The 27,835-nt window shown below is 36.4% G+C and overlaps 1 protein-coding gene and 2 long non-coding RNA genes across 4 annotated transcripts in view; all 3 read right to left on the reverse strand.

Moving 5' to 3' along the window:
* Positions 1-1,683: 1,683 nt before the first annotated feature.
* Positions 1,684-6,748, reverse strand: LOC141358312 (uncharacterized). Of its 2 annotated transcripts, none has more exons than XR_012364815.1 (4): positions 6,574-6,748; positions 6,300-6,396; positions 3,124-3,228; positions 1,684-1,710 (listed from the first exon to the last, which is right to left on the reverse strand). It is a non-coding gene; the product is annotated as an uncharacterized lncRNA (long non-coding RNA). The 2 variants fall into 2 exon arrangements; XR_012364809.1 differs by lacking the exon at positions 1,684-1,710 and adding an exon at positions 2,451-2,478.
* An 11,293-nt stretch (positions 6,749-18,041) lies between these two features.
* LOC141358328 (uncharacterized) lies at positions 18,042-19,504 on the reverse strand. The gene is made up of 2 exons (XR_012364826.1): positions 19,249-19,504; positions 18,042-18,802 (listed from the first exon to the last, which is right to left on the reverse strand). It is a non-coding gene; the product is annotated as an uncharacterized lncRNA (long non-coding RNA).
* A 2,012-nt stretch (positions 19,505-21,516) lies between these two features.
* LOC129443937 (NACHT, LRR and PYD domains-containing protein 3) overlaps positions 21,517-27,835 on the reverse strand; it is a 104,945-nt gene continuing 98,626 nt past the window's right edge. The window contains exons 15-18 of the mRNA XM_073860203.1: positions 25,599-25,772; positions 24,036-24,209; positions 22,353-22,526; positions 21,517-22,000 (exon numbers count right to left, since the gene is read on the reverse strand). Coding sequence (XP_073716304.1) covers positions 21,823-22,000; positions 22,353-22,526; positions 24,036-24,209; positions 25,599-25,772 — 700 coding nt within the window. The 3' untranslated portion in view covers positions 21,517-21,822. The remainder of the gene's footprint in view (positions 22,001-22,352; positions 22,527-24,035; positions 24,210-25,598; positions 25,773-27,835) is intronic.

Raw genomic sequence — 27,835 nt, forward strand, 5'->3', positions numbered from 1 at the left:
TGGAAACCATGAACTCTATCTGGCAACACTGTTTGGTAACCTTACTATAGGGGAAAAAAAAACGACGCGGGTCGATAAACGTCACTTGACTCAAAAGTGAAGTGTGTATTACAATTACCAGGTTGCCCAATGTCCTCACTGACACTCTTCCAAGCAAGGTCCTTTTTATTCCCGTCTCCTCTCTAGAAATAAGAACTTGTGTCGTATAGCTACGGGTGGCGGCTTATGGACAATATCAAGCGTTGGTTGAATGAGTGACTCCGGGCGGGGCTGCCACCACAGCAGCAAGCAGGCTCCTGGTTGGTTAACGCGGCGAGAAATTCCGCCAAAGTTCAAATTTTTCAACTCGGGCGTCAGCCGCAAATTCGCGTGAACCGCAAAATGCACAAAAAACATTCGCGCGTACCACGCACAACGCTCAATTCGCGCGAGCTTCATGCACGAAAGAGGAGGAAACGCGTCTTCTGTGCCGCGCCGAACGCCTCTTCCGCTCCACGGGACCTCCTGACGCTCGTCAACGCTTCTTCACATTGACTTAACATTGAAATCACTTGCGCTTCACGCCTCTACCGCGGTTGGTGTAAACTGAAATGAAAATTCTGTCATCATTTACTCACCCTCATGTTGTAACAAACCTGTATAAATTTCTTTGTTCTGATGAACACAGAGGAGGATATTTTGAGAGGTGCTTGTGGCCGAACTGTTTGTGGACCCCATTAACTTACATGGTATTATTTTTTCCTACTATGGAGGTGAATGGGGTCCACGAAGGGTTTGGTTTCAAACTTTCTCAAAATATCTTCCTTTATGTTCATCAAAACAAAGAAATTTATGCGGGTTTGTAACAACATGAGAGTGAGTGAACGATGAAAGAACTTCTATTTTTGGGTGAACTATCCCTTTAAAGGTGACATAGATTAAACGGGGTATTTATCCTTGTTCTGTGATGTGACATGATGACAACAAAATTTTGTTTGGGTCTGTTATGCCTTAGAAGCTTCCTAAAAACCTCTCTCAGAAAGCTATATTAGGGTGGGGGATTTTAAACATGTGGTTTTGCAGCTATTTGGCGTCTCTTCAGGCTTAACTGGCAACCTCATCATGAAATGCAAGCAAGGTAAAAACGTATTTTCATTCTCTGTCCCCTTTCATGATTCATGATTTCCTGTAACCAGGCACAGAATCTTTAAATTATTTCACAGATAAATATTTAAATGCTGCTATTAATGACCAGCAAGTGTAAAAATACAGTAAAGTCTTGATGTAATTCACGTTAGTGTACCTAATATCTAGAATTTTTTTCTGGATAGGTGCAGACTGGTTCATGGACACACAGATGGGTTCTGGTGACTCTAAAATTTGTAGTTTGTTGAGACCCCCAAAAACATTCAAGAGAAAGTTCATGAAAACTGATAACTGACTGAAATATTCCAATCTCATCTTTATTATTCATTTGAATAAATTATTCTTAACAACAATTTTCTATGTGGGTATGAACTAGTATAATACACAATACCCTCACAAACACTAGTTTTGGTTAAAAGATAAATGATTACTTATTTAAATATGATTGATTAAGGTCAACATGTTTGGTGTAGCATTTACCCAAAGCCAAGTTTATTGTGTTCCTGTAACTCAATGGGAGGATCCATAGACCGGTCGCTCTTCAAGGACACACAGCTGGGGTCTGATCTGTCCATCTGTACTCGACTGTGAAAAAACATGAAGAGAATCCACAATCATACAATGTTTTTTCCTCAATTATTATAAGAATAAAACCTATTGTAGGTCCAGACTTTTATATTTACACACACAAAAAATGGTGCTAAATAGCATTTAAAGTGAATCACAGGCTCGCAGTCATAGAGAGGAAAACCATTTTAAGTGCTATCAGTGTTCATCTTTCTTTATCTGACCTTTTCCGTCTCTTTATCATTGTATCTATCCAGCTCAGTCAGCACAACAAACCCTGTGACATCACAGGAGGAGGTACTGCAAGATGGTGGTGCCCTTGTATTGAAAACTCTAACAAAACCTTTTTTTTACTATTAAATGGTTACATTTATAGTATTTGTTATATATTTTTCCAGCAGGGTATAAATCCCAACAGGGTGACCAGCCTTGTATAACTCTAATAGGGCTCATTTGGTGATAACATCCGAATGGATGCACATTATCCTTTCTTTTACACTGCAGTGTGTTCCTGTAAGGTGGATGATAAATAGACCGGTCACTCTTCATGGACACACAGCTGGGTTTTTAGACAATTTTTATAAACATGAACTTGTATAATGCACAATACCCTCACAAACACTAGTTTTGGTTCCAAGACAAATAGTTACTTATTTAAATATGATTTAATAAGGTTAACATGTTTGGTGTATCATTTACCCAAAGCCACGTTTATTGTGTTTCTGTAACTTAGGTGAGGGTTCCATAGACACACAGCTGGGGTCTGATCTGTACATCTGGACTTGACTGTGACAAAACATGAAGAGAAACCACAATTATACAATGATTTTTCCTCAATTCGTATTAGAATAAAACCTATTGCAGGTCCAGATTTTCTATATCACACACAAAATGTTGCTAAATAGCATTAAAAGTGGTTCACTAGCTTGCAATCATAGAGAGGAAAACCATTTTAAGTGCTATCAGTGTTCATCTTTCTTTATCTGACCTGTGCTGTCTGTTTTTATCTGTCTCTTTATCATTGTATCTGTCCAGCTCAGTCAGCACAACAAACCCTGTGACATCACAAGAGGAGGTACTGCAAGATGGTGGCACCCTTGCATTAAAAACTGTAACAACATCTTTATATTTACTATTAAATAATTACATTTATAGTATTTGTTATATATTTTTCCAACAGGGTATAAATCCCAACAAGGTAATCAGACTTGTATAACTGGTATAACAACCGAATGGAGGCACATTATTCTTTCTATTACACTGCAGTGTGTTTCTGTGAGGTGGATGATAAATAGACCGGTCACTTTTATAAACATGAACTAGTATAATACACAATAAACTCACTCACAAACATTAGTTTTGGTTCCAAAACAAATAGTTACTTATTTAAATCTGATTGAATAAGGTCAACATGTTTGGTGTAGCATTTACCCAAAACCACGTTTTTTGTGTTCCTGTAACTCGAGTGGAGGATCCATAGACCGGTCACTCTTTAAGGACACACAGCTGGGGTCTGATCTGTCCATCTGGACTCGACTGTGACAAAACATGAAGATAAATGTGACAAAGACAGTGTAATAATGATAGACTGTATAAGACAGGAGGTCCTGCTGACTTTTTTTTTACAATAAATTTGTTCAATGACAAAGATATAGCTCAAAGCAGTAATGATGGGCCAATGCACAACACTTCATAAGGGATCATAAAACCATGCAGTAAGTGTGTAAATATGACCCTGTCTGTGAACTTTAGGTTAAAGTCTCATAATATAATGTAATGATATAACAAGCATCAGAGTTCGATTTCACTCATTGATTTCAATCTTTTACATGGCCTTACTCAGTCATGATTAACTCTTTCCCTTTCATTGACGAGTTAACTCTTTAATTAAGAGAAAACGCTTTCCTGCCAATGGCGAGTTTTTCCGGTAATCCGCAATACTGCTACTATTCACCAGATGAACTCTGAAGCAACTTATGCAACCCCCCCCCAAAATGTTCAGACACAGCGTGTGTTTTGATCGTCCCTCTGAATCTGATTTCTATCAGAAGTCTTTCAAAAAAAAAAAGACGCAATTATCTCAGCTTTTTGCTCAAAATTTGGTCTTTCTGAAAAAACCTACCCATATTTGAGAGGTGATAAAAAGAGAACAAATGAAGGTAGGATGAAACTTTTTTTAAAGCAGAGGATTTGTTCTTTTATTTTATATATTGTATGTTTATATACTGAAAGAAGAACAACTTTTTTAAGAAACACTGGCAGGGAAAGAGTTAAAGATATCAAGGTTATATTTTCACAGAATGTTCTTTACATTATGTAGTAGAGGTTGACTGATATGTTTTTCTCTGGCCAATGCCAATATTTAAAAATCATAAAAACTATTATGACTTTTTACCATGCTTTTTATTGCTTTGATTAAATAATTTATCAGGTATACCAAAAAAGATTTTATCCTACAAAGTTAACATAGTAAACGTCTATTTTTTTTTAGTTTAGACTGATATTTAGGGCAAATCTTTCTAAACACTGACACTCTCAAAGCACATTTACATTCTCATTTCTGAGGTGCTGTGAGTGATGGATTGTGCTGACAGTGATGTCTTGTACTTGTTCTGGCTGCTTTAAATTCACGCGATCACGCTATTGTTTACTAAAGCTATATGTTAACAAGGCACGGCTGCGGTCTCACACGTCATTGGTCAGGGAGAGATCTGCTTGCAGCAAGAAGCGGCATCATGAGCATCATGAGTTCTACGTCATGAGTTTTAACTAGCATATCTAATCTAAAAACTATTGAATCTCTTTTTAAGAAAGCCATAAAAATCTTTGATAAGAAGGCAATGTTATTTCACCACTGTAAAATTTAAGAGAGACATAATTTTCTAAGTTTTGACAATTTTAAGCGTTTTAAGTACATCTGTCTGGTCTATAAGGTGCTAAATAATCTTGCCCCGCCATCACTGCATGCCTTTTATAAAAGGCTTGCAAGCGGAGGTAGCACACGTGCATCTGTAAAAAGGGACTGTGTGATACCATTTAGACGTACTACCCTTGGTCAAAATGTGTTGTCAATAATAGGTGGCAAATTGTGGAATAGTTTGCCTCTACCGATAAGAGAGTGTCCAACTTTTAACAATTTTAAAACACAATTGAAATTGTGGCTCTTGGAGAACCAGAGGTGTACACATTATTAACTGTTATATTGATATACTCCACTTGTTTTACTGATACTGAAATGTCATTTTTGCTGTTTTATTTTATTCTGTCTATTTAAATGTGTCTATTTGTATTTTTCATGGATATTCTTATTCCTTGTAGTTGTCATAGTGAATTAATGTGGCATGTTGTTGGTTATGTTCTGGTTAGTGTTTGTTACTGGCCTAGGGACTACAGATGGAAAGTAGTTTTTTTTACTAATTCTGGCATATTTACATGTTGTTTGTCTTAACAACATTGTTCATGAATATGCATGGTCCCTATTAAATAAATACAAATACAAATACAAAGTCTTTGATCTCTTTCTTCATTTAGTGACGTTAACTTAAATATGTGTGGACAAAAATATATTTTAATGATTCCCGATCGATTTGACACGAGAATATGATGTAATGTTAAGGGAGAAGTTTTGGATATTTTATCTAAAAATTAATTCCTGACTTACTGCAATGGTAAGATCTGTAAAGTGTTTATTTATCAGTCAATAAATATCTGTTTTAAGACCTCTATATCATGTTGAAGTCAATTATTTATATATTTGATAAAATACAATGTTATCTAAATATGTTAAGAATAAGCTCCAGTTCATGTTCTTTGAACAATAAACACTGTTTAACACATGATTTTTAGAACGATTATTTGAATTCAGGTAAATCAAAATGTAGAGGTTAGGGCAGTGCTTCTCAATTATTTTCTGTCACCCCCCCCCCCTAGGAAGAAGTAAACAATTCGCGCCCCCCCAACTCTCCGCCGCGACTGTAAATCTTATAATTTGTCTATAAAATTACACATCTGCAAAACATTGTATCCTTATTAACATTAAAGAAAACACAAAAAAGAAATATCGATCAACTTACAACAAAGAATAACTTTATTAACTTTATTAAAATGCATCAATTTGCCTGAAAAAAAATAAATCCTTATTTAAAGTATAATATTTTTTGACCATTTGATACTGAAAAATTTAATTAAATATAATCAATAAATAATAATAAAAAAACTCAAGGGGCTTATCAGCGTGATTGGGGTGTAATGTCTTTAAGTGACGGTGCAAACAATCACTTCCTGAAAAAGTATTTTCCCCAGGGTCTTGTGCGTCCCGTCCCACTATTTGAGAAGCACTGGGTTAGGGGAACATTATCAGAACATTGCGCCAACGTTCCCTAAACCTGGAGGAAACGTTCTGTTGACGTCAAGAAAATTGTCCTGGGGAACCACCAGCAGAGGACGTTAGGGTATCTGTTCCGGTAACGTTCTGGCAACCAAAAATTGTTAGCTAGGAGATTGCCCCTCATTCAGATCTCAAAACACAGGTTGCTGTCTAAACTAGACATTTCACATTCTGGTTTTAAGTTTAGTGATTGCATGACACTATGCGCAAATATTCATACCTCAGGTTTTAATGCAAGACAGAGACAGTACGAGGAGACGGAAACACCCACTGGAATGCTAAATAAATGTGGAATCGGATATACTCTGACGTGCCATCTGGAAAAAAACAAAATAAAATGTAAATAGCAATTAGAATGAGACAAATACAGATAGTAAGAACAGCTAACAACATATTTAGAGATCACCAGATGTGTCACACGCCATGACAGTGCCATGTTGTTTTTATGGCGTCGTTCATCGATGCACTTCAACATACCGTATTCCCACACTCACATATGTCGAAATAAGAGTTATCCTGTCTTGAACAACGCGTACATTTCTTTAAAACGAGTTTTTAAAACGCGTCTGTTAAAACAATCTGTTTTAACAGAAGTTTTTGTTTACTAATCGCAGTACTAAAATGGCGCCGCCGCCAGGCTAAGTTTACTTTCGCTTTTGACTGTGCGTCTCTTCTTCTTCTTCTTCTTGTATGATTTGCGGCAGTTTAGACACTGCTGTGGTGTATTACTGCCCTCCACAGTTCATCTGAAGAACTTTGCCTCACAGTTTATATCCTTGAGTAAAGACCGGTGTGGAGTAAAAAATTTATTAAAGCCTTTGCTGTTACATAATCCATATTTCCAAGAATCGTTTTTAAAGATAAAGATGATATTCCTGAATCCATCAGCTCAGAAAACATGCGAGTTCTTGCATCATGAAGATTTTCACATTCCATTACTACATGCTTCACAGTTTCTAATTCTCCACACTCACATCTACCATCAGGATGTTTGCCTACTCTTGCCAGCCCAAAATTCAGTGCACAATGTCCCAGTCTTAATCTAGTGATTACCACACGATCCCTCCTCTCTAATCTTGTGTTTGGTGTGTGCATTAATGTGGGTTGTATTGAGAAATAGTGTCTGCCTTTATTTCCTTTTTCCCATTCTTTCTGCCATAATTCCTTTATTTTTTCCCGTATAATAGTTTTACACTCTATTCTTCCATACATTACTTTCAAATCAACTGCGCTCTTATATGTGGCCTTTTTTGCCATCTCATCAGCTTCTTCATTTCCCTGAATCCCCACATGTGCAGGTATCCACATAAAACCCACTGTATTTCCCTTTTTTATCACCCGATTTATTGCTAGCAGAACTTCAATAACTAAATCTGGTCTTGCCTCACTTTTCCTGCTCTTAATGGTCATTAAAGCTGTAGTAGAATCTGAGCATACCACATTTCTCCCAGGCCTTTGTCCTTCCATCCATTCAAGGGCCCACAAAATTGCTACTAATTCTGTAGTTAAAACCGACATGTTATCTGGTAATCGAAGACCTTGTTTAATACATAATTGGGGAATACTTATCCCTATTGCTGTTTTTCCATCAATTGGGTTCATAGAGCCATCAGTATATATTTGCTCACATTGTGTCCAGTTTCTTTTAAGATATTCATAAACTGTAGCCACTATATCACCACTGTCTTCTTTTACCTGATCCAGCATGGTAAAATCAAATGTAGCCTCAGGTAAAATCCATAATGGGACTGGTGACCAACATACTGCTGGTCCTATCATGTAGTTTTTCAAACCCATTTCATGAGCTTTCTTATCGACAAAATTAATCATATTCCCCTTCCTATCTCTTCCCCCCCTACTCTGAAACTCCCATTGTTCCTCTAGTAGACTTTTGACTGGATTTTTACAATTAAAACTTCTAAGCTTAATCCAATAGTTCAAAGATAATTTAATTCTCCTTAACTCTAAATTAGTCTCCTCCATTTCAACTAGAAGTGCATTAATTGGCGTTGTTCTCATTGTCCCACTACAAATTCTTAGAGCCTTAGCTTGAACCACCTCCAATTTCTTTAAAACTGATGGCGCTGCTGCCCCGTATATCATGCCTCCATTATCAATATTTGACCTAATTATTCCCCGATAAATCATCATTAATGTATCTCTATCCCCACCCCAATCTCTTCCTACTATAGCATCTTAAAATATTAATAACCTTCTCACATCTTTTGACTATTTGATCTATATACACCCTCCATGTCATTCTCTCCTCAAACCATACTCCCAAAAATTTAAATGATTTGACCCTTTCAATAGGTGTATTATATATCTTCAATACCTGTTCTAATTTTTCTCTTTTAAAACCGAATACTACATATTTAGATTTTAACACTGATATTTTAAAACCCCATTCTTCTGCCCAAGTCTCTACTGTATTAATTGCCTGCTGTATTTGTTTATATATATACCTAATATTTCTCCCTCTCTTCCATATTGCCCCATCATCTGCAAATAACGACAATCCAAAGCTCCCTTCCAACTTACTAAAAATGTCACCCTAACCCTAACCCTAACCCTAACATCACATTAAATAATACTGGGCTAATTACACTACCCTGTGGAGTTCCATTAATCACCTTTTCCTCACTGGACAACGTTCCATTGACTTTTACTCGAATAGTACGATCCCTCATAAAATTATTTATCCAATTTAGCATCCTACCTCTAATCCCTGCATCATGCAACTTAATCACTAAGCCCTCCTTCCATGTCATACGCTTTTTCAATATCCAAGAAAACCCCCACAACTGATTCCTTATTTGCTATAGCTCTTTTAATATCCATATCCAACAGTAACACAGAATCCATTGTGGATCTACCAATTCTAAAGCCGCTTTGATAAGTAGAGAAATACTCCTGCTTTTCCAATATATATACACCAATCTATCAGTAACCATTCGTTCCATCGTCTTGCATAACACCGATGTAAGAGCAATTGGTCGGTAAGAACTTGGTTCTCCTGCATTTTTACCAGGTTTCAATATCGGAATAATTATTGCATGCTTCCATTCCCTTGGCAATATTCCATACTCCCATATACTATTCATTAACTTTAACATTTCTTCTAATGCTGACTCATCCAAGTTACGCAACATCAGACATCCTATCCCATCTCTCCCAGGTGCTGTATCTTTTCCCCTTTGAATAGCTTGTTTAAGTTCTTCAATAGAAAAGAAAGCATTCCCTGCATTTGTATTATCTATGTTATACTCTAATTTAAATTTCTCATTCTTCAATTTCTCCTCTCTTTTCTTTTTACTATCCGGACTCAAATTCTTTGAGCTATGTATTTCCTTAAATATCTTAACCAACATCTCTCCTTTATCCTTGCTATTAATTGCTTCCTTCCCCTCACACTGTAAAACTGGCACTTTTATTGACCTGTATATTCCTGACATCCTGTGTATTAGCGACCATATTTTCCTAATATTTGTTTCCATTCCCAAAGAACTACAAAATGTGCGCCAACTCTCCCTCTTTGCCTCTTTTATGATTTTTCTAGCTTTTGCCCTTAATTTCTTATATAAAATTGCTTGTTTTTCTATTGGATTTTTCCTCAGTCTTCGATATGCCTTATTTCTATCTCGAACAGCAATAGTACATGCTTCATTCCACCAGGGCACAATCTGACGTTCTTTTGGTAGTTCAGCTCTTGGGATAAACTCGTCTGCAGCCATTATAATATTTTCACAAAAAGACCTATTCCACGTATCTAATTCTTCTCGAGACACGTTATGTACGATTTCCTGAGTCCTTTCTTTGAATTCATCCCACCTTGCTTTTGAATAATTATACTTCTTTGGACTGTATCCTTGTTCCTTAATTAATTTTCTCCCAATCCTACTTAGAATTGGAACATGATCACTTCCAATAGTATACCGATCCATTATATCCCATTCTCCCACTATGGCAAGTTCAGGGGAAGCAAAGGTTAAATCTATACATGAAGTTGAATCGCTACTTGTTCGAAACCAAGTTGGTCTGCCATCATTCAACACTACCAACCCAAATTTATCAATAAAGTCTTCCAGGACTATTCCATTTCTGTCTCGTGTTCTACTCCCCCATATTCCATTGTGTGCATTAAAATCTCCAGTCCAGATCTATTAACTATAGAAATCTTTCCCTGCTCTGTCCATACTATAACAACTACACATTCAAGCTCTATGCTTATCTCTACTCTTCTATATTGCAAGTTATTTTTAATGAAAGTTACACATCCACCTCCTACCCTATTTATTCGATCTGCTCTACAACTCACATACCCTGGAATAACAAAATCTAAACAAGGTTTAAGCCATGACTCCTGGACACAAATTACATCAGGTTTTTCAGCAAATGCATCAATAAATCTTTTGAATTCTTGTCCATTGGCTACTAGACTTCTAGCATTCCATTGCAGGACATAAAACATAAGATACCAGGCTATACAAATCAATATATACTTAACTATCCATCTCATCCTCAGTAGTCACATATTCCTCATCTCCCTTGTCTGTCCCCTGTTTTATATAATCCTGCTGACTCCCTGATAGTCCTTCATGCATGAATCTATAAAGCATCTCTGGTTGTATATCCTTAATCTTAAGAAATTTATCTGCTACTGCAATCACTTCTCTTGCAACATCTGATTTATTCCTTGCTGACTCTTTAATTCTCCACACTGCTTCTGAAAAGAATGCCAAAAATGCTTTCTTTTTAATCATTATATAATCTTCTGGGACTTTTGAACACCCTTCTTGTGGCTTTACCGGTCCTGTAGCTTGCCCACTATCACTTGCACCCTCAATCCATTGTGCGTCTCTGCTAATCTTCTTCTTCTTCTTCTTCTGTAATTTTATGGCGGTTGGCAAACCAGCTTATGGTGCACTACCGCCACCTACTAAACTGGAGTGTGGAGCACCGATATACAAGGAAATGCGAGAGTAAAGAGAAAAAAAAAAAACACTAAATTATCCCATATAACCCTATTTCTTTAATAAATTTAATAATGACTCTATACCTCTTCCATTGCTCTAAACTACATTCCAAAAAGCTTTGTAAATTACAGGTTATTATGTCCAACTTTTCCATTTCCTGAAACATTGACATTCTTTCATTTTCATACTGTTGACAAATAAATTATATATGCTCTATTGTCTCTGTTTGATCACAATATCTGCATTTTACCAGTTGCGTGCTTTCCTATTTTAAAAAGGGAATTATTTAGTCCAGAATGTCCTATTCGAAGACGTGAAATAATAATATCTTCTTTTCTGTTTTTAAATGCACCTCTTCCATTTCCTACAAGTTGTTGAATACTATTAAGATGTCTGCCCTTGACATCAGTATTCCATGCTTCCTGCCATTTATTTCGAGTATCTTCTTTCACTTGAGCCTGGACCTCTTTTTTACTAAGAGCCACTTGTATGTCAACATCCTCATGATTTAGAGCTTGCTTAGGTAGTTTGTCAGCCACTTCATTAGCCTCCACTCCCACGTGAGCAGGGACCCACAGAAACATAATAAGACTTGAATTACTATTTCTCAGTAAGCTTGCAAGAATATCATAAATAATATCTTGCCTAGTTGATTTTAGACCACTTGCAAGGCTTGAAAGTGCTGCATATGAATCAGAACAGATGATTGCTAACCTAGGTTTTACATACTCCACCCAATGAAGTGCTACCAGAATGGCAATAAGTTCTGCTTTATACACAGATCCATGATCAGTTATTCTTTTGCTAATATTACATTGAAATGTAGGGATATGCACTGCAGAAGCAGTTCTTCCAGTGGCAGGATCTTTAGAACCATCTGTATATATATGCAACCACGATGTATAGCTTTGATAAATACTGCTGTGCAATCATGTTCTTGGGAGTATCTTTGTCCTTGTTCATTTGCTTTTGAATTTGAAAATCAACTATTGGCATTGGAAATATCCATGGTGGAATATTGGATAAAGTCACTGTTGGGCTAACTTCATATCCATCAATACCACCTTCCATTGCTTCCCTATTAGCAGTCCATCCAAAGCTTTTAATATTCTTATTCCCATGTTCCCAGCATTCTTTCATTACTCCTTTTACTGGATGATTTTCTTTATGCCCTTTTATATTAATCCAGTAATTCATTCTAAGCTTATACCTTCGCAGGAAAAGAGGAGCTTCTCCAAGTTCTACCTGCAAGGCTGCAATGGGAGATGATTTGAAGGCACCACAACAAATTCTTAGAGCTTGACTCTGTATTGCTTCAATCTTTTTAAGTACAGTTTCAGATACAAATCCGTAAAGTATATTTCCATATCCAGACTTGACCTAATTAATGTACAATATATTCGTTTCAGTGATATTCTGCAAGCTCCCCATTCAACTCCTGATAAACATCGTAATATATTAACTCCTGTTTTACATTTCTTTATTAACTTTTTAGCATAAATTGCAAAAGTCAGTCTTTGATCGCGTCTCTGCTCTGCTCAGCCCGGCTGAAAACGAGTTGACGTTTCTCCAACCTATTAAATATTTAAATCATTTTAAAATACGTAATGTTGGGTGCGGACTCCGGAGACGTATAACGTAGAAAAATCTACTTAATCTTTCAATAAATGGAAATAAGTTTGTTTAACGTTCTGATTTTGTGTGACTTGATGAATCTATTCTAGCTTGCTGCCCAGTTACATGCTACATAAGCGCATTAATTTAGAACTGTGATCAAACTGCATGGATCCTATATCTCTGTATGAAACGGAGCCAACCATCAAGGATTTCAACAGACCATGGAATAAATAAAATAAAATTTAGAGCAAAATGTGTTAATACAAGAAAATTACAAAAAATACACAGGTGTTTATGTATAAACAAATCAATGAACATGTTCTGTGAGGTGCTTGTGTCGTCTGCAGTGGCTTATGTCCAATCACATTTTAGACAGATATCCCTTATAACGCTTATATTTATGAAGAGAAATAAAATTATCTCAAATTACATAAAATATTAATGGACATTTTTGCCCAGGTCAAAAAAGTAGTATTTAATGTATTAAAAATATACTTAAGATTCAAGTAATATGTTTTTAATACATTTGTATTTCCAACATGCTTATTTAAAGTGCATAAAAATATAGTTTTTAATGCATTTCAAAAATGTAAACTAGCAGTTTTTTAATAATAAATATATGCGTAATTACAGTGTTAAAAAGTATGCTAAACTCAAGCATACTTTTAGTGAAGTTTTTATTATATTTAGATAATAATCATCATATTTTTAGGAAATCATCATATTAAAACCATATTAATAGTACCACCTTAGTGCCCCTTTTTCAATTTGGGCCACTGCCCCTCAAAATGTCTTTGCACAGCCGGCCCTGGACAACAGAATTCAATGTTAAAGTGTAACAATAGCAAACTTCACCCAATGTTGACAGACACCTCCCACCTGGTGGTGACATGTTAACCAATCACCCACTGTATGCATATTAGGCAACACCCTTAAATTCACAGGAACCAATCACTAACAAATTCTTATCATTATTACAAAACGTTGTTCTCTCTGGATTTTTAAGGAAAGCTTGTCAAGGGTTCAGGTGGGATTTTCTATATTTAGAAATTAACTCTGTATATAAAAGAACTGTGATGTTTTAGGACTATGTCCTCTTTTGTTCTCTGTTGATGCTCTTAGTTGGTGGCTGAAGTTGTCTGATGTGGCTGCTGTTTTTTTCCTGTGGTTCTGAGATGTTTTGGGAGATTGTGAGGTAGCAGGATTTCTGTGTGTTATTAATGCACTGTAGTTGTTGAGATGTGGTTGTAATGCAGTCAGTAGTGTAGATGCTGTGTGTTTGTGTACTGACACACTGCTGATGTTGTGTTGTGTGGGGTTTAACTGGTTTCTGGTCTCTTCTAGTGTGTAGCTGTTTTTGACCAACTCCTTTGGTGGATATGGATGGTGGTGGTATATAATATCCAGCTGCTCTTTATTCTTAACAGTTTTTACTGTCATTGAGCTTTGTATAATGACTATATTAACTTGGTGTTCCCAAATATATAATTAGAGGTCTTACCTTAAACATATTCTGCCTGTTTAGTGCCCTCTCAGTAATCCACTCGTACAATGTAAGCAATGACGTACATCCGAGTGAACGAGACTGAGGGAAGTAAGCGAGGGAAGGTCATAAAAACAAACTGGAACGCAGCCTACTGTGAGTAAACCTCACTCCCTGACCACAAGTGGTGCTCTGGCTACTTTAATACGGGTTTAAAATCACATGTTGCAAATATTTACATTACAGCTATGATCTGTATGATCTGTAACAGGCACAGTGCTACATTTTTTAACAAACATGCTTCTAATCCGAAAGTTAACTTTCACTTCCTCTATTGATGATGCAGCACTTTGAGCAGAAAAAGGGGAGGAGTTAATAATCCCCTGTTTTTCAGGAGAAGCAATTTGATCACCTTTAATAAGATAAATTAATAGCTGATGAAAAATTTGGATTATCTCTTAATAAAACACATTTACAATTATAAAAATACACGGCATAAATAACAATATTAACGTAACCAGTCCTACTTGCATCCGCCCTGAATGAGACTCGAACCGGTGATCAGTCTAGCTGGCCTCGGTTACAACTGTGTTACAACAGATAACAATAGTATAATTTAAAACTGCAATAAAACAGCAAACAAAAATATTGACATGCTCGTAATGACTATACAATTTTATTATAGAATAATAATAAAAAATCACTTTTAATTATCAAATCACTATTAGACAGAAGTACTAAAGCAATATTGTTATTGTTATAAGTATATGTGTAGTTTTTCTTTTTAACAAATCTTGTTTTGAAACTTTAAAAATGAATAAATGTATATAAAAATAACAAAAATTACCAGTAACTTAGGTCTTTTATTCTCTGTAATTAGACTTTACTCAGACTTTACCCAACTTCTGAGTTCCCTTTGATCATGAATAATGATTACTTACTCTTTCACTGGACAGATAATATACAGATAATATCTCTTATCAACAAACCTTAAACCATCTCACATTCACTTATCTATGATTCATTTATAATTTATTCATTATAAAATTATAAATCTCTTGGGCTCTGTGTGGTGTATAACAGATTCTCAGGCCATCTGGAATGTATACACGGCTAGTCAGACTTCCTTATAAACCTTTGTGTTATTTTACAAATAGAAATAAAATGCTCTCAGATTACATGAGGTAGTGTTTGAGGTTTTATGATCTCTGTAGACTTTCAGGAGTTAATACTGAAATCTGAACTCATGTGTCTTCAGTGTTTGTTCATTCTGTTGAATGAGTTGTGACATCACTGTAGTGGCTCCATCATCATCATCATCATCATCAGGTATTGATCCTGAAGAGATCATCATCATAATCTTCATCATCATCAAAATAAGTCCAATCATAACCTGTGTCCCAAATGAAATACTATATACTATACCCAGATAGCATGCACCCATTAAAACAATGTTAAAAACAGTTCATTTGTCAATGTTAATTGCATTGAATCAATATCAGGTTTGCAGCCTCCATTAATATTGAAAAAACATTGACATTTCAACAAACCACCATTATTGTGATCAGTGTTTGCTTTAGTTAAGCTCTTGACTCTTTCCATTCACTAAGTTAAATCTTTCTTTTCTTTTTCAGTGTTTGTATGTGTTTATGAAGAAACGCATGTGCACTGGAAAAGAAAGATGCGCTTTAAAGTTAAAGGCAGAGTAGGCAGGTTTAAGTCTAAAAAAGTCTAAAAACCTGAGCATTTACCTCAGACGAGCGGAGAGGAAGAGGAGATGTCAGAATCACATGTAATAATACACCTAACTTTATCACTATGAATATAAACAAATAGGATGGCTTTTAGTACTCACTATCAAGCTAGCATATCGATACTGGTAAAGTTTAAAATATATTTAGTTTGATTCGGTAACAAACCAGCTAGTTATATTTATAAGACAAAGCTAAAAACAGATTGCATTGATACAATTTTTTTCATTACCATCAGTTACACTGTGATGAAGGTGAATTGGTAACACTTTATTTTACGACCCGCAAAGTACCACGTAATTAAACCGAATTTACAGCGTACCTATTTGTAACAACAGAGTACCTCTACAGTACGTACTTGTAGTTATAAGGGAACAATATTTTAAGTTTGGGGTAATAAGGGGGTAAGAATATATGGAATATTATTCTCTAAGTATGTCATAACTAAAGAGTACCTATTGTAATATTACGTGGTAGTATGACTTACGTAGATGGGTAATATGTTTTTTTTTTTCATATTTGCCACTTACCCGATGAGGTTTATTGTATAGCCTACAGTTGATGTCTACAACTTAAGCCACGTCGGCAAATTAAATATAACAGCACAATAAAAACAATAGCAACTTGTACCTCTTTGATCTGTATATGTATACAGGAGTTACCAGGTAACTCTTATATTTGCGGGCTGTAAATTAAAGTGGGGCTTATTCCCTGCTTGTTCTGTGTATGTACCAGGTAACTCTCATATTTGCGGGCTGTAAACTAAAGTGGTGCTTTGTTCACCTCTTGTTATAAATGTTATAGGGTAAATACCATAAACATACAGAATATTGTTATTTTTATTTTAAAACAACTTATTTCAAAACAGCTTTAAAACACTATAATTAAGCCAACACTTAATTTTTATTAACACAAAACTTTTATTTCAAATAAAAAGTCATGACAATTTTTCGTTGTTTTTGCGGCTTGGCTTCCCCTGTTGGTGTTCTTGTCCACTCAGATGTTGATGTCGTCTCACAAATGCTGTTCTGCATTACATATAAAAAACATAAATGAAAGCCTTCAGTAAATGTTTCTTCACTGTGCCTTGACAAAAAACTGAGTTTTCTGAGCCAGTTAACTTTATGCTAATTTATGTGCTAGCTAACCTGCTGCTACCGTTAGCTGGCAACTGTCTTGAAAAAACATTGTTTGAAATGCGTGAGTCATGTATTAACAAAACCAGTCACCTTATTCAGCATGCGGATCCTGCTCACAATACTCGCAGCCGTACTCCACGGTATAGAAAGTTTTTAAAACCTCTTAAAGAAATTTCACCTCAGGATCGCGTTCCAGCAAACCTCCTGCAGACGGGTGCGCGCTCTACACCTGCGCAGTACGCATGTAGTCGTCTTTTGCTTTATTCACCTTATTCCGCCACGCCCCTTTTTAATTCTTCGCTCTTCCGCATTTTGTCAACCGACTTCCGCTGCTAATATGGCACAGTGCATTCGGTGGTTAGTTTGGTGGTTAGAAGATTGTTTGTAGTTCACTCTAACTTTAGCGAAATGACAAATATCGCTACTGCTGTTAATGTTTTAAATTAGGAGCACCGTTAAAACTTCATACGACGCTCGGATAGTCTTATATTGTCTCATCAATCGTCTCGTGGTTAGACGATATGAAGCAGCCGCGGCAAGTAACTTGGCATATTTAATTACCTCGTCCTGTCAGGAGTTGATGGAGCAGCATTGAAAATTATTAAAAGTATGTCTACCAATATTTACACAGTGATTTCGTCTTTTTTTTTATAACAAATGTGCACCTTAGCCAGTCCAATAACTATTTCGTTTTTATGTGGTACCATGATAGAATTCATTTGCAAACTTGCCAACACTTATTCCTTCAAATCAGCAGACTTAAATCCTTTTAAGTGGAATCTACAAAGCTCACATATGGTTTAAGAAATTCCTTACAGATAATATCTGATCACACTGTAATGGTTTATATAACTGCATGGGGAGGTTACATCTGATCACATAGTAAATGTTTAATATAACTGCATGACATGTAACATCTGATCACATTGTAAAGGTATAATATAATTGCACAACATCTGATTACATTGTAAAGGTTTAATATAAATGCACAACATCTGATCACATTGTAAAGGTTTAATATAATTGCACAACATCTGATCACATTGTAAAGGTTTAATATAAATGCACAACATCTGATCACACTGTAAATGTTTAATATCACTGCATGACATCTGATCACATATGAAGGTTTAATGTAACTTTACAACAGGTAAAGCAAGACCACCCTGCAATAAATTAAGACACAGCTTTATCGGAGTCATCAGGAGCTGATCCCAAGTGTTTATCTGGAAGCTGTTGGTGTATGTACTGGTAAAGTGCTTGGCGACTGTGTAATGGATGCAATATCAACCCTGTGTAAAGCTGAACCAAAGATGTTTCTCAGTAGAGATTTGTACATTTGTGCCAGCTCAACACATTGAAGCAGTTTCTCGGACAGGGTTTACAGGATTAGGATTTAATTATATTAGGACATTTTAGTTTTTACAAACAAACCCTACAAAAAAACAAGACTGGTGCGCATCTTGTGACAAAACAATGGCACTCATATATGTTGAGGTATGTCAGTAAAAGGTGTTTTTAAATTATTGTAGCTCAAATATGCATTTTAGCTTGGGACCAGGATAAGCCCTGTCAGGGAAACTGCACCATTGTTTTCCCATATCAGATGTAGGTTGCTTCAGGTTGAGTTGTGATTTTAAAGTGTAGTTGTGGTCAGAGACGGATGGATCCTCCCATTGTGTTTCTGCATCACAGTTTAGGAACATGTTGATTGTATCATCCTCACAGTTGTCCACTGCATCACTACATCAATGCATCTGTGAAAACAATATAACCATAAACATTTTTATGTTAGTATTTAAAATAAACTTGCATCATGAGAATTAATATACAAATGGCACCCATACTTAAACAGAACAGTGTGTCAGAGAGAGATGCATTAAAAAGAGACACACAACCTTTAACTTCAGTGTTAAATAATACGTTGTTTAATAGGTCATTATCAATATCTGAATGAGAAATGAACTGACAGTCTAGCATCTGAAATCTCAGTAACTTGTAGGAATCACGTGGGCTACTGTAAGAATGTAATGTACTATAATATCTCGTTGCACTATCGTAAATATAAAAACATAGGTGGACAATTAAAACCATTCAAATAGTTGCATTTTATAAACTAACGTTACTGATCTTAAGTGTATAGAACGGACTTCACAAATCTAACTTTAGGCAAACGAGCACAAAGTTAGCTAAGATAGCTTACCTGAAACTGGCCACCTTTTCAACACCCGGCGTGGTTTAAAGTTACCGGAACATCGTAGTCGAACCTTGGGATAAGGGTATTCCTCAGTTGGCTTAAAATTGGTAAGAAAGAAACATAAAGGCGCTCGGGTGAGCTTTTTAAGCTTTAACGCGTCGCCTTCAGTCACTGCCTCAGCTGCTCATCGTCTATGCGGCCGGAAGAACGTTGACAAAATGAGCGAAATGGCGCCGCCCTTGTTATCGTGAAAAATAAGGTGAATAGCGGGAGCTGATATCTTCTGTTGTTTCATTCTGGTTTGACATTGTATAAATTATATTTGGCTAAAATACTTGTGTTTACACATGTTACAAAGTTATATTCTACCAATGCTAACCTATTAAAAATAAACAAATAGCGTGCTGCTTTGTGGTCATTGTGTCATTTGAAATAAAAGAGTTTCAGAGTCAAAGTACCACTTCAAATATGTCCGCAAATGAGTTACCTAGTAAATAGGGAATAAGTTGCTATTTTTATTGTACTTGCCTTAAAAAAAAGATAACCACATTAAATCAGCTGGACTTCTGTTATTAAAAGCAAGTAATATAGTAAAATAAAAGTGATGTGCTGTTATATTTATTTGCCAATTTGGCTTGTAGACATCGACTGTATACAACATTCAGTAGTCAATCTGAAAAATTCACAATAAAATCATAAAAAAAATAAAACATAATTTCCCTATAGACTTGACTAAGTCATACATACCACGTGATATTACAATAGGTACCCTGTAGTTATAAAATACTTAGAGTATAAATAATTTATAATTCTTCACATTCTTACCCCCTTATTACCCCAAACTTAAAATATTATTCCCTTATAACTACAAGTACGTACTGTAGAGATACCCTGTTGTTACAAATAGGTACGCTGTAAATTCGGTTTAATTACGCGGTACTTTGCGGGTCGTAAAATAAAGTGTTACCGGTGAATTTCATGTAAGATTCATAACACATACAGTGTTTTGCATGTAAGAGTTTCGAGGTGATGAAAGCATTGTTGACTCTGATGAGGACTACACTCCGGAGACAATACCGTTACCGCATCGTTGCCTCAAGGAAAAGCCACGCGATATTTACTCTCGTCTGATTTCTTCATTTATTCCTTTTTTTGCCTTGTTTGCCTTCGCTGACTGCATATGCAGGTACTGTGAGTTCTGAATGCTCTTTCTCTGCCTTGTGCACTCTCAAATCAATCTGGTGTGCGCATATGTGGACAGATCCTGTAGCAACAGGGTTGGTCGCCATGGTCGCGAAAGAGTGACAGTCGCCCAAGCCAATCATTTGTTTTGTCCCGAATGGAAATAATGAGCTGTGTTTAAAACAAGCTGTGTCTTGAAAGGTCTATAGACACTCAAGTTTTATACTCTCTTTTTCAGAGTTTTTACATTTAACTTATGTATTGGTATATAAAGACAGTTTAAACAAATTTGGAAAAAAGTTTTTTAGACAATCCCTGCCTATCCTAGCCTGGTCCAACCAGACTCTTGTACATTCATTTCATTTGTACAGAGAGTCTGGCCATGCTCCATTGCAAAGCGTTACTTCTGTTAAGGAGGGTCCTCTGTTGAAGTTTAAAACTATTGGATCTGCCCACAGTCACTCAGGATCTCTCAGAATTAGTTAAAGCACACTTTCGTTTGTGTAGACGTAGTAACTATATTGTTTTGCTAATCCGTAAACAAACACAAATTTTATAAGCAAAGCAACACAATGTTTCATCAAAGTAGAATATCTGAATCCATCTCAATACAAACATATCACATACCTACCTTACCAAAATAAACAGTGCAACGACCCTTTCAGACCCTTTTCCTCCTGCAGCTGTTTGCATCTCATGGTAAAGCAGTAAAGTTACCAATGTTAATTTGGGTTTTTGCTGTTGTTGTTATAAAACATGTCTTTCGTTTTGTGGCTTCTGTGCAGGTTGTCAATTCAGCAGAAAAGTTTGCCATTCTCCCTCTGTTTACAGACGGGAGGTGAGCGCATGGGACAGGGCCGATGACGTATGGTGTCTGCGTGAAGAAGCTGCGCGCGGTGGCATTCAAATTATGCTTACGGATGAGGGCCAAAAAAGGCAATGTCCGTTCAACAATTTTTAACATTGTTTCAATGGTTGCATGCTATTTGGGTATGCACTATGATTTTGATCATGTAGGGTATGAGTTTTAGAAGAGCAGTATTCCAAATTGAACTCTTAATGTTTTTTTTACTAACTGTAAATTTAAGTACAACACAGGCAAGTCAATGAAAATCAATTTGCAGTGATTGTTTAGTGTATAAAGTGTCCAGCGTTGCACACTTCAAATTTTTTGTTGAATGAAGGCATTATCCGGGTACTTAAAGTACACTTTCTTTTCTGGTATTTTCAGTGTGAACAAAGTACTTAAAACTTTTGTATTCTAGAAAATGACATAGAATAGTGCATACGTGTGTGATTTGGGACGCAACTTAAATTATTTTAATAACCAGTCCATAAAATCATAATAATCATTCAACAATCACTTCAAAAAATGTGACAACAAAGACAATTATTTACTTACCAAAGTGTCTCTAGTTTATAATGTGAATCCTCCTTTAAATCTGAGAGCAGCTTCACTCCTGAATCATTTAGATCATTATTAGACAGATTCAGTTCTCTCAGATGTGATGGGTTTGATTTCAGAGCTGAAGCCAAAGCTGCACAACCTTCATCTGTGACACCACAATCCCACAACCTGTAGAGAACAATAACATAAACTGAACTCTCTCACTTTACTACACATCACATAAGATCAGATTTAAAGTCTCTGAAAAAATAAGCAAAATCACCCATCAATGGTGCTTATCAATGTTTCTTTAAATTTGTTTAAATTAATGAATGAAATCAAAAGACAGCTCAGCTTTAAATAAATTATTGTTTGTTTGTTTGTTTATATACAAAAAGAGAAAAACTGAGAAGAAACACTGTAAAAATCAAAACTCTGTTATTAAATAATATCTGTAAAGAGTCACTGAAGACAAATGTGATGATATAAACCCACAAAAGTCATCTGTTAAAGATGTGATGAAACTTATTTATGATCTTACCCCAGTGTCTCTAGTTTACAGTTTGGATTCTTCAGTCCATCAGAGATCAGCTTCAATCCTGAATCTCTTAGTTTATTCTCAGACAGATCGAGTTCTCTAAGATGTGATGTGTTTGATCTCAGAGCTGAAGCCAAAGCTGCACAACCTTCATCTGTGACATCACATCTCCTCAGCCTGTAGAGAACAATAAGGGGCTGTTTACACTTGGTCTTAAGATGTGTTTTCATCAATCGGATCACAAGTGGACAAGAGAGACACATTACGTTTACACCTGGTATTTAAATCTGTCTCTTTTGTCCACTTTCGACCCCTTCTGTCCTGAATACTGTGAGGGGATGGTCTGTGAGACGGTGGGCGAGTCTCTCTGCTGTCATTCAAACCCGAGCGGGAGTAATTATGAGTTTATATGGACGCAAACTAATATTATTTCGGAGTCCACAGCTTGTTTAGCAAGTAAACGTGCTGCACAGTGTTTTGTACGTTTATATGTAAGAGCTTTCTCTGAATTTTCAGCGCAATTGATGAAATAGGATAGCGCAACTTTCACACGCTTTCAAAACGAAACTACGGAGATCAGCCGCTTTAGGTTTATCAATGAAAGGCTAAAAATAGCGCTGTTCACCGTATGTTCACGCCAGAAGTCAAAAAAGACATAAAACTTGTGTTTAATACCTCAGATTAGATAAATGGGCGAAGAGAAGGCAGTCGCGTGTGGCTGTTTGAACACATTCAACCACATATGCGTTCCGCAACTCCAAAGCGATCCGATCGAAAGTGGTTTCGACTACCTCTGGATGTGGTTGAAAGTGGTCGAAAGTGGACGAGCTCAAAACCGTTTGAACACCGTTTACACCTGGCATTAACTCTTTCACCGCCAGCATTTTTTTAAAAAGTTGCCAGCCAGCGCCAGCGTTTTTCATGATTTTCACAAAAGTTTAATGTCTTCCAGAAAATGTTCTTCTTGAAATATATAAGCATACAATATACCAAATGAAAGAACAGACCCTCTGCTTTCAAACAAAAAAAAACGTTTCATCCTACCTTCAGTAGTTCTTTTGTAATCAGCTTTTGAATATGGGTAGGTTTCTGCAAAAACACCACATTTTGAGCAAAAAGCAGAGATAATTCCATTTTTGTGACGGACTTTTCATAGAGATCCCATTCAGAGCGATCTTTAAAACAGACATGGACATGCAGCTGCTTGCCGTAGGGCAACACTTCCGGGTTTAAAAAGTTGCGGAAGGTAGGATAATAGCAGTATTGCGGAAAGACGGAAAAACTCGTCATTGGCGGGGAATCGTTTTCTCTTAATTGACGAGATATCTCGTCAATGGCGGGGAAAGAGTTAACGTCGTCCACTTGTGATCCAATCGACAAAAACGCATGTTAATGCCAAGTGTAAACAGCCTCTAAGACACACTGAACTCTCTCACTTCACTACACATCACATAAGTTTAGATTTAAAGTCTCTAAAAAATATGCAAAATCACCCATCAATGGTGCTTATCAATGTTTCTTTAAATTTGGTAAAATTAATGAATAAAAATTAAAAGACAGCTCAGCTTTAAATAAATGATTGTTTTATTTTGTCTATCAGTAAAGAATCACTGAAGACAAATGTGATGATATAAACACACAAAAGTCATCTGTTAAAGATGTGATGAAACTCATTTATGATCTTACTTCAGTTTCTCCAGTTTACAGTTTGGATTCTTCAGTCCATCAGAGATCAGCTTCACTCCTGAATCTCTTATTTGTTTATTCACAGACAGATTCAGATCTCTCAGATGTGTGTTTGATCTCAGAGCTGAAGCCAAAGCTGCACAACCTTCATCTGTGACACCACAATCACACAACCTGTAGAGAAAAATAACACACACTGAACTCTCTCACTTCACAATACATCACATAAGTTCAGATTTAAAGGAACACGTCCATATTTTGGGAATTTAGCTTATTCACCGTATCCCCCAGAGTTGGTCCATACATACCTTTCTCATCTCCGTGCGTGCTGTTACTCTGTCTGACGTAGCCCCGTCAGCTTAGCTTAGCACAAAGTCTGGAAGTGAATCGCTTTAGCTAGCATACTGCTCCCAATAAGTGACAAAATAACGCAAACATTTTCCTATTTATATGTTGTGATTTGTATAGTCACACCGTGTACAAATAACAAGGTCATATCAGACACAGCTATCTTTTAACAGTATACATACAGGGAACTATATTCTCAGAAGGTGATCCACTGCTACTTGGGCGGAGTGATTTGCACAACTCTGACCGAACTCTCTGCTCCTCACCAGGGGGCTTCTCGGGTGCTGCAAGCAAATTACTCCGCCCAGTAGCAGTGCTTCGAAAATGTTTGTGTTATGTTGTCACTTATTGGGAGCAGTATGCTAGCTTTAGCCATTTACTTCCAGACTTTGTGCTGTGCTAAGCTAAGCTAGCGGGGGCTGCGTCAGACAGAGTTACAGCACGCACGGAGATGAGAAAGGTATTAATAGACTTATCTAACTCTGGGGGATACGACGAATAAGCTAAATTCCCAAAATGTGGGCATGTTCCTTTAAAGTCTCTGAAAAAATAAGCAAAATCACCCATCAATGGTGCTTATCAATGTTTCTTTAAATTTGGTTAAATTAATGAATGAAATCAAAAGACACCTCAGCTTTAAATAAATTATTGTTTTGTTTTGTTTCGTCTATCAGTAAAGAATCACTGAAGACAAATGTGATGATATAAACTCCCAAAAGTCATCTGAAGAATTTTGTGTAGATTTCTTTTATGTGTAATCAATGTCTGATGCGTAACATTGCAACTGTGCCCTGATGTAATCAACATATGTCTGCAGTGAAGGTGTGAACCAAATGGCCTATAGAAACTAATCAGTGTGAATAACAAAGAATCACCATTCCTCAGTGTAGACTGCTTGATAGACCAATCTCCTGTAGGAGGTCCTAACAGGTTTCTATTGTTTAGGCCTTTTGCTATCATGTATAAAGTTCTGTCCCACAGACAGAACTTTGGGTTAAGAATGTAGAAGGTTGACACGACAACATCGCTCCTGAAGAACTATGCTACATAAGAACCTTCTTAATCTCTTTTCCCCACATGCACTTGGTCCTGCTTATTATTTTACGTATTAGATACATTCTAATACGTTGGCGAGCCATGAAAGACTGAGCAGCCAAATTCAAGAAAATCTAACACATCTGTTAAAGATGTGATGAAACTCATTTATGATCTTACTTCAGTGTCTCCAGTTTACAGTTTGGATTCTTCAGTCCATCACAGATTAGCTTCACTCCTGAATCTTTTAGATCATTCCCAGACAGATCCAGATCTCTCAGATGTGATGGGTTTAATCTCAGAGCTGAAGCCAAAGCTGCACAACCTTTATCTGTGACATCACTATCCCTTAACCTGTAGAGAACCATAACACACACTGAACTCTCTCTCACTGTACTTTAAAAATAAGCAAAATGGTCAGGGTATATTCTGGCAAATGGTTGCCTATCGCATTTAGCAATCGGCAAAGCAAACTGTAGCTAAACCGTTTACCAACACGCGATGGGTAACTCGCAAAGCACAATGTTCATGCCTGTTTCTCAGTGCGATACTATAGAAAGGAATTTAAAGTACGATGCTCCAGAAGTAAGTTAAACGTTTCAAATTTAAAGTTAATGTAAACAGATATTAACTCTTTCGCCAATTAAGAAAAAAACGCTTCCCTGCCAATGACGAGATTTTCTGTCTTTCCGCAATACCGCTATTATCCACCAGGTGGCACCCTTCTGCAACTTTTTAAACCCAGAAGTATTGCCCTATGGCAAGCGGCTGCATGTCCGTGTCTGTTTTAAAGATCGCTCTGAATGGGATCTCTATGAAAAGTCCGTCACAAAAATGGAATTATCTCTGCTTTTTGCTCAAAATTTGGTGATTTTGCAGAAACCTACCCATATTCAAAAGCTGATTACAAAAGAACCACTGAAGTTTGAAAGCAGATGGTCTGTTCTTTCATTTGTTATATTGTATGTTTATATATTTAAAGAAGAACATTTTCTGGAAGGCATTAAACTTTGGTGAAAATTATGAATAACGCTGACGCTGGCTGGCAACTTTAAAAAAAAACGCTGGCGGTGAAAGAGTTAATGTACAAGTTTGTCAAATATTTATGGTTTATAGCAAAATCCAGTTGTTAAGTAGAAAGCAAGTGTTGTTTGCATCTCCGATCCCAATATCTTATATCTTCTGGTCTTTAGCTTAATATTAATAATTTTGAGTTACTCGCGATAAATAATGTGCTGCATTATCTTCTATGTTAAATATTCCCATCAAAGACAGCATCATGAATTTAGGAATCAAAATAATAAGAGGTAGACTACTAAATGTCAGAGGAAATTTAACCTAGTTTTGGAGAAAAAACAGAAAACAATTAACCATTAGTTATTACAAGATATATCCTTGAAAAGCAGAGTTACAGGTTATTCTATGCTTCTTGTCTTTAATCATGAATCAATTAACTCTCCCCCCAGCATTTTTGAAAAAAAAAATTGTCAGAGCCAGCGCCATCATTTTTTATGATTTGTACAAGTTTTTTATAACTTGGGTAAAAGTGACATCTAGTGGATAATCGGAATATGGATTTCCCTAAAAACTTGGCAGGGAAGCGCCTTCTCCCTAATTAAAAAGATAACTCGTTAATGGCGGAAAAATAGTTTAAAAAAAATATTATATTTGGAAAATTAGTTTATACTAATCAAGTTAAGTATAAAGAATCCAACGATATAGAATAGTGGCATAACAACCCGAACATAACCTCCATTTTTGTAATAAAATTGTAAAGTCCATTCATTTGGATTTTAACCTTGTTGTTCCCAAACAGGTGGCCAATGGCCATCATACCTCCTGTGGAGTTGCCAGATGGCACAAAGGGCAAGCCAGACTTTTAAAGGAGTCATATTATAGGGCTAAAAAGCACATTAGGCTACTTTGTGTACTTGGTGTAATACAATGTGTTAGTGTGGTTTATGGTTAAAAAGAAATCGTCATTTTCCACATACCATACATTTTTTTAGCACCTCTAAGTCCCGCCCATCTGAAACAGGTCGTTGGTACAAAGCTCATCGTTATGAGAAAGCGCGGTGGCAACGTATGTGAACTGATTGGCCAGCTATCCAGTGTGTTGTGATTGGCCGAATACCTCAATAACGGAAATATGATGCTCCTTGCCGAGTTTTGGAAGATGAGCTCCCAAAACAAAAGTGAAAGCCACGAGATACTATCGTATTTACTACTACCTTATTAACATGAGCCTGAATCTGAACCAGAAAACACGGATGGCTAAGCTAATCAATCAACTTTACCAGCGCGATGTGAGCAGAACGTAACAGATGGTAAGGTAAGGATACTAAACCATAAACCATGTTTGCATTTGTGAACGTAGAAAAAACAAACAAGCACTAATCTGCACTTCTCAAATCTAG

The sequence above is a fragment of the Misgurnus anguillicaudatus genome, chromosome 3 (genome assembly GCF_027580225.2).
Source record: "Misgurnus anguillicaudatus chromosome 3, ASM2758022v2, whole genome shotgun sequence".
Taxonomy (NCBI): Eukaryota; Metazoa; Chordata; class Actinopteri; order Cypriniformes; family Cobitidae; genus Misgurnus; species Misgurnus anguillicaudatus.